This window comes from Sciurus vulgaris (assembly GCF_902686455.1).
Source record: "Sciurus vulgaris genome assembly, chromosome: 2".
NCBI classification, from domain to species: Eukaryota; Metazoa; Chordata; class Mammalia; order Rodentia; family Sciuridae; genus Sciurus; species Sciurus vulgaris.
In genome coordinates, this window is record NC_136462.1 from 80,934,014 (window position 1) to 80,941,021 (window position 7,008).

Genomic DNA, 7,008 nt, shown 5'->3' on the forward strand with positions numbered 1-7,008 from the left:
AGTCCGTACTATACAGTTCCATGTAAATGAAGTGCAAGAACAAGCAAATTACTTTATGGTGACAGAAGTCAGAATATTGTTGGCTCTGGGGACAGCCTGGAATTGACTAGGAAGGGGCAAGAGGGTAATTTTGGGGGTGATAAAAACATTCTACATCTTGATCTGGGGATGATGGCATGGATGCATGCATGTGTGAAAATTTCTTGCAATGTACAGTTAAGATTTGTGTACTTCACTGTATCTACGTTATAATGTTTATCTTTTTTCATGTGCTGGGGATTCAACCCAGGATCTTGCACATGCTAGGCAAGTGCTTTATCAACTGAGCTATATTCCCAGCCCTGTACTATACTTTTAAAAAAGCATCCTGACCATCCTAGAGCAGAAAACTCTTGCTTCATCCAGCAGATATGGGTAGCTAAACAAAGTTACCTGTCCTTATACAGAAACAAAAGGAATCAGGAGACTTTGAAGAAAGCCTGGATTTTGACCTGAATTTAGAGAATCCTAGTAGGACCCTGATAACAATAACTCAGGCCAAACCTGAATCTGGTGAGTAGAAACAGAAGGACCCAAGGATCTCCGAAATGGCCTAGGGGAGCCTGGCAGACCCTTCAGGGCCTGAGATCTGGCTCTAACTATGCCTTTAAAATGGCAGAGTCCTCATTTTTGTGTGCCAGCTCTGATGGGATGCTGTGGAACCTGGCTGAATGTACCCCTGAAGGAGAATGGACCACAGGTAATATCTGGCAGAAGAAAGTAAAAATGTCTACAACCCAGACTCTAGAGACAGACCCATCTATGTGCTATGAATTAAATACCAACGTGGAAACCTGGCCGACAATCACACATCTCAAGACACGGCAGCGTAGAAAGGTGAGTTTGAGGGAAGGGTCACAAAGGTAGGAGAGGAGGCTTTATGTCTGTACAGTAGACTTCTATGCTTCCTTAACTGAAGACTCACTGTGACACTGTCCCACTCCTCTCAGATTCACTCAGGCTCTGTCACAGCCCTCCATGTGCTGCCTGAGTTGCTGGTGACAGCTTCAAAGGATAGAGATGTTAAGCTGTGGGAGAGACCCAGCATGCAACTGGTAAGTGTGTGTGTGTGCGTGTGCAATAGGGGCTAATGGAATGTTACAAGAGAATAAATTTAGGATAAAGGGCAAAAGATTTTTAAAAATCTGTTTCTTAAATCCCTCTTTTACTGACTTATGTGTTTCTATAAAAAAGACATTGACATGAGCAAAAAATAAGTGAGAAGACCCTAGTCTTGTAGCCCTCACCAATCTTGTTTTCATTCTCTTTTAGCTGGGCCTGTTCCGATGTGAAGGGGCAGTGAGTTGCCTGGAACCTTGGCTGGGGCCCAACTCAACCCTGCACCTTGCTGTGGGAGACACACAGGGCAACGTGTACTTTCTGTCCTGGGAATGAAAACGTACTACTCACGGGAAGGATGATACCACTTGTGCTACAGATGCAAAGCCTGAAGACTAGTGGCTATTTTCTTTTCTTTTTCTTTTTCTTTTTGGTACTAGGATTGAACCCAGGCATGCTTAACCACTGAGCCACATTTCCAGCCCTTTTTTATTTTTTATTTTGATACGGGGTCTCCCTAAGTTCCTGAGGCTAACTTTGAACTTGCAATCCTCCTACCTCAGCCTCCCCAGTCTCCGGGATTATAGTCATGCCCCACAGCACCTGCCTCCCAGGGGATATTTTCTTAATAAGATTATAAAAATAAAGTGTCAGAAACTCTTAGGTACAGCCCTGCCTATGTTCTCATGTGCATTTAGATCAGGAATATGAATGTTCTTGGGGTTGGGGATATAACTCAATTGGTAGAGTGCTTGCCTTACAAATCAAGGCCCTGGGTTCAATCCCCAGCACTGTTAAAAAGAAAAAAAAAAAAAAAGGAATATGGATGTTCTGATATGTTTCTATTCTAATTTCACATTAAGTCTTATTAAAACTGCAAGAAAGTGAACCTCAACCACATTTGTACTCTGAAAGTGTGCTTTAGAATTCCTGGAGGAAGAACAAGAGTGGTGTTTACGAACACTTGGTTTGAATAGAGAGCTGAAGAACTCTCATTTAAAAGAAGATAAAAAGGGAGGTGCGGGACTGGGATATAAGTAGGACAACATTGACAACATTAGGCTCAGAACCTACTGCCCAGATGAAAGGTGAGAAGCCAAGGCACTAACACCAGGCTGTCTCCTTGACTTTCCACATGACTTGCAAGCATTAGTCACCAGAGTAATTAACATTCTCGGGAAAAAAAAAAATCACAAAAGTGTGTCTCTCTCGAGGTTTACAAAGCCTTAGGCATGTTGGAAGTTGAAACAGTCTTACTCATGAACTTAATATAGACTTACATGATCTTAATATAGGAAAACAAACTAAAGTTCTAGAACTTTTTTAAAGTTATTATTTTTTAAAAATTTTTTTGATGTTGGTAGACCTTTATTTTGTTCATTTATTTATATGTGGTGCTGAAAATTGAACCCAGTGCCTCACACATGCTAGGCACTAAGCACTCTACCACTGAGCCACAACCCCAGCCCTGAAGTTCTTAAAAAAAAAAAAAGAAAAAAAAAAAAATATATATATATATGTATGTATGTATACATATATTTAGTTGTGGATGAACACAATACCTTTATTTTATTTATTTATTTTTATGTAATGCTGAGGATCCAACCCAGTGCCTCACATATGGGAGGCAAGCACTCTACCATTGAGCCACAACCCCAGCCCCTAGGACTTTTTTATTTTCCTAAAATTTTATCTTATGGAAGAAGTAATTCCTTCAGGCTCCTTCTAAGAATTAAGGAAGAAGGAAACTAAAAGAATTCAAGGACTTTTATAAGACAAGCCAGGACTATGACAGGGATTTTGTCCTTGGTCGATAGGATTCTCTCATAGAAATTCCACTGTACTGTGGTATACAAATGAATTTTAAGGCTTGGGGAGTTTAGGTGTACTGCAGTTTGCTTTCCCAGATTACAGTTTTTACGTAGAGAGGTCATCCAAAGGACTTTACCTTTTCTACCCAATGCCCTATGACCTCTCAGCTACAGGATAAGGACATCAGCTGATATGTTTTGATAGGTCATGCTTCTATCTTTTCACATTTGCCTCATGCAAAGGCTCTAAATATACCTTTTGGATCACAACTTCCATATGTACCTTGTGACTGGAAGTCTACTTGAGAGTAATTTGAAATTTATAATCTATAATCCTACCCAGAAATCCTGCAGAGAACCATGCTTTATCCTAAAAGTCACTAAAGGGCTGGGGGTGTCGCTGAATGGTTGCCTAGCATACACCAAGCCCTGGGTACAATCCCCAGAAAAGAAAATGGGGGATCACTGACTTCAATCTTTTAATTTTGCTCTCCTAAAATCATGGATCATGGACAGGAGGAAGCTCTAGTTGTCTGTCTTCCATTCCCTGAAAATTTACAAAAATCCCTAGAGGTATGGGGTGGGTAATAACAAAGACTAATATGCTCCATAGATTCAGCCTTGTTGACTCTTAGGGGGTTTTCCCCCACCGTTTCTTATCTTGGAGGTATACAGCCAGGTCATAGTATATTTGTGGGATCATAGTACATTTGCTATGAGAAGACAAGAACAGACTTTAGTAAGAGTGAATGCAGTTGTCCCCCCATCCACGGTTTCAGTTACTTATGTTCCACCATAGCCTGAAAATATTAATGGGAAATTGCAGAAATAAGCAATTCATTAGTTTTAAATTGCATGCCATTCTGGGTAGCTTGATGATGTCTTGCTCTGTCTTGCTGTGGTCCAGCAATCATCCATCCAGAAATCATCCATTTCCCCAGTTATTTACTTGGATCAACTATTGCGGTACTACAGGGCTTGTGTTCGAGTAGCCCTCACATAGTGGCCCAGCACCACATTACAATGCCTACAGCGTTCACCTCCCTTCATCCCATCCTGTAGGCCTTATATCATCTCACAGCACCACTAGAAGGGTGAGCATGGTGCAACAAACAGTTTGAAAGAGAGACCAGGGCTGGGGAGATAGCTCAGTTGGTAGAGTGCTTGCCTTATAAGCATAGGGCCCTGGGTTCAATCCCCAGCACTGTGAAAAAAGAAAAAGAGAAACCAAACACATGTAACTTTTACTGCAGTATATTGTTATAATTGTCCTATTAGTTTTGTGGTTAATCTTTTTTGGTGCCCATCTTATAAATAAAACTATCCTAGATATATATGTCTGTAGAAAACAGGGCATAGTATATATAGGGTTCAGTATCATCAGCTGTGGTGTTATGCATCCACTAGGCATCTTGGAATTTGCCCCCCATGCATAAGGGGGACCACTGAATGTACTTGGGGAGTTGAAGAAAAGATCCGGTTAGGTTTAACATAACTATCTTTTAGGTTCTTATCATTAAGTAAAATTTTAGTGTCTCCTAGTGTCTGGGTAAGTTCTAGAGTCATAGCCTCTGGACTGAGGGATAATAGGACCTGGCCTCTCCTACCCATCCACAAAAGCATCTTTTTCATATACTAAATTTTTATGCATCTATTTTTTTTTCCCCCAATTGCTTTTGAGAAATATCTTTATTTTAAACTTCAGGAAAGCGAACATAAAAACATACGTCTCTTCACTAAAGGTGCACACATACTGTTCAAAGCACTGACACAGAAAACCTATACTGCTCAAAGATGAAATCCTGAAACTTGCTATCTCAGAAAGAGTGAGAACAAAAATTTGGAGAGTATGGGCTACATGCATTATTAGTATAGATATTTTAAGAAAGCGAATACTGCCCTTTTTAGAGGGGATCCACATTCTTATCAACCGTGAACTTGTGACAGACAAACCTGAGCAGCATAGTTCACCAGCAGATGCTGGAGGACAAGAAGTTTACCAAGGGAGCTGAGAAGTTCCTAAGCCTCCTCCTCCTCCTCTTCCTCCTCCTCGAAGTCTCCCAGTTCCTCGGCGGTGGCATCCTGGTACTGCTGGTACTCGGACACCAGGTCGTTCATGTTGCTCTCGGCCTCGGTGAACTCCATCTCGTCCATGCCCTCGCCCGTGTACCAGTGCAGGAAGGCCTTGCGCCGGAACATGGCGGTGAACTGCTCCGAGATGCGCTTGAAGAGCTCCTGGATGGCGGTGTTGTTGCCGATGAAGGTGGCTGACATCTTGAGGCCGCGGGGCGGGATGTCGCACACGGCCGTCTTCACATTGTGGGGGATCCAGTCCACAAAGTAGCTGCTGTTTTTGTTCTGCATGTTGAGCATCTGCTCGTCCACCTCCTTCATGGACATGCGGCCTCGGAAGATGGCAGCCACTGCCAGGTAGCGGCCGTGGCGGGGGTCGCAGGCGGCCATCATGTTCTTGGCGTCGAACATCTGCTGGGTGAGCTCGGGCACCGTCAGGGCACGGTTACTGCATGCTGCCCCGGCTGGTCAGGGGCGAGAAGCCGGGCATGAAGAAGTGCAGGCGCGGGAAGGGCACCATGTTCACCGCCAGCTTTCGCAGGTCTGCGTTCAGCTGACCGGGGAAGCGCAGGCACGTGGTGACCCCGCTCATGGTGGCCGACACCAGGTGGTTGAGGTCGCCGTACGTGGGGGTGGTCAGCTTCAGGGTGCGGAAGCATATGTCATACAGGGCCTCGTTGTCGATGCAGAAGGTTTCATCTGTGTTCTCCACCAGCTGATGGACAGACAGGGTGGCATTGTAGGGCTCCACCACCGTGTCCGACACCTTGGGCGAGGGCATGACACTGAAGGTGTTCATGATGCGGTCTAGGTACTCCTCCCGGATCTTGCTAATGAGCAGGGTGCCCATGCCCGACCCAGTGCCACCACCAAGTGAGTGGGTCAGCTGGAAGCCCTGCAGACAGTCACAGCTTTCTGACTCCTTCCTCACCACATCCAGGACGGAGTCCACCAGCTCTGCTCCCTCTGTGTAGTGGCCCTTGGCCCAGTTATTTCCTGCACCACTCTGACCAAACACATAGTTGTCTGGCCTGAATATCTGGCCAAATGGTCCGGATCTCACTGAGTCCACTGTTCCTGGCTCCAGGTCCACCAGGATAGCCCGAGGAACATATTTGTTGCCAGCTGCTTCATTGTAGTACACATTGATTCTCTCCAGCTGTAAGTCACTATCTCCATGGTAACTACCAGTGGGGTCAATGCCATGCTCATCACTGATGACCTCCCAAAACTTGGCTCCGATCTGGTTGCCACACTGGCCTGCCTGGATGTGCACGATTTCACGCATGATGCTGAAAGTAGGTGAAGGAACAGAGTTGAAGACCACGTTGGAGCGGACGAAGGCTAGAGGGCTTGGTTTAATGGAGGTATGCATCTATTTTTATTTTTATTATTATTTTTGGTACCAGGGATTGAAACAGGATGCTTAACCACTGAGCCACATCCCCCAGCCCTTTTTTTCTTTTTTCCCATACTGGGGATTGAACTTCGGGGCACTGGACCACTGAGCTACATCCCCAGCCCTATTTTATATTTTATTTTGAGACAGCATCTCACTAAGTTGCTTAGGACCTCACTAAGTTGCTAAGGCTGGCTTTGAACTTGCGATCCTTTTGCCTCAGCCTCCCCAGTCTCTGGGATTACAGGTGTGCACCACTTTGCCCACATACATCTATTTTTATATACACATCTACATCTGTTTTTGAAATCTAGAGCAAAGACACTCAAAGTTTGGTTCAAGGACTAGTGCTAGCCCATAAGTTATTAATGGTTCTCAGTGAGATAAATATAGAAGTTGAGAATAAGCATTTAAACTACATAGGCATTTGAAAAGTAATCTTAGAGCCAACAAATTTAATAATAAAAACAGCCTTTTTTTTGTTCGCTTTTTATTTCATTTTACTAGTAATTACATTTTATTGAAGTATTATTTCATCACAGTTCAGATCAAAACAAAGAAACAAACTGGTTATTCATCACAGAAGGCCTGAAAAGCACTTCCTTAGAGAAATGAGTAACAGTGACT

At 43.8% G+C, this 7,008-nt stretch overlaps 1 protein-coding gene and 1 pseudogene across 3 annotated transcripts in view; one reads left to right on the top strand and one right to left on the bottom strand.

Moving 5' to 3' along the window:
- TEP1 (telomerase associated protein 1) overlaps positions 1 to 1,767 on the top strand; it is a 39,755-nt gene extending 37,988 nt beyond the window's left edge. The window contains exons 52-55 of one of the 2 annotated variants that reach the window (XM_079126346.1): positions 447 to 552; positions 659 to 876; positions 990 to 1,094; positions 1,312 to 1,767. In XM_079126346.1, coding sequence (XP_078982472.1) covers positions 447 to 552; positions 659 to 876; positions 990 to 1,094; positions 1,312 to 1,434 — 552 coding nt within the window. In that variant the 3' untranslated portion in view covers positions 1,435 to 1,767. Of the gene's footprint in view, positions 1 to 446; positions 553 to 658; positions 877 to 989; positions 1,095 to 1,311 lie in introns of those variants that run through there. The other variant, XR_013761710.1, reaches the window with a different exon arrangement.
- A 2,879-nt stretch (positions 1,768 to 4,646) lies between these two features.
- Positions 4,647 to 6,270, bottom strand: LOC306653016 (tubulin beta chain-like; annotated as a pseudogene). Its single transcript has one exon. The product of its transcript is annotated as a tubulin beta chain-like (transcript).
- Between the last annotated feature and the right edge of the window lie 738 nt (positions 6,271 to 7,008).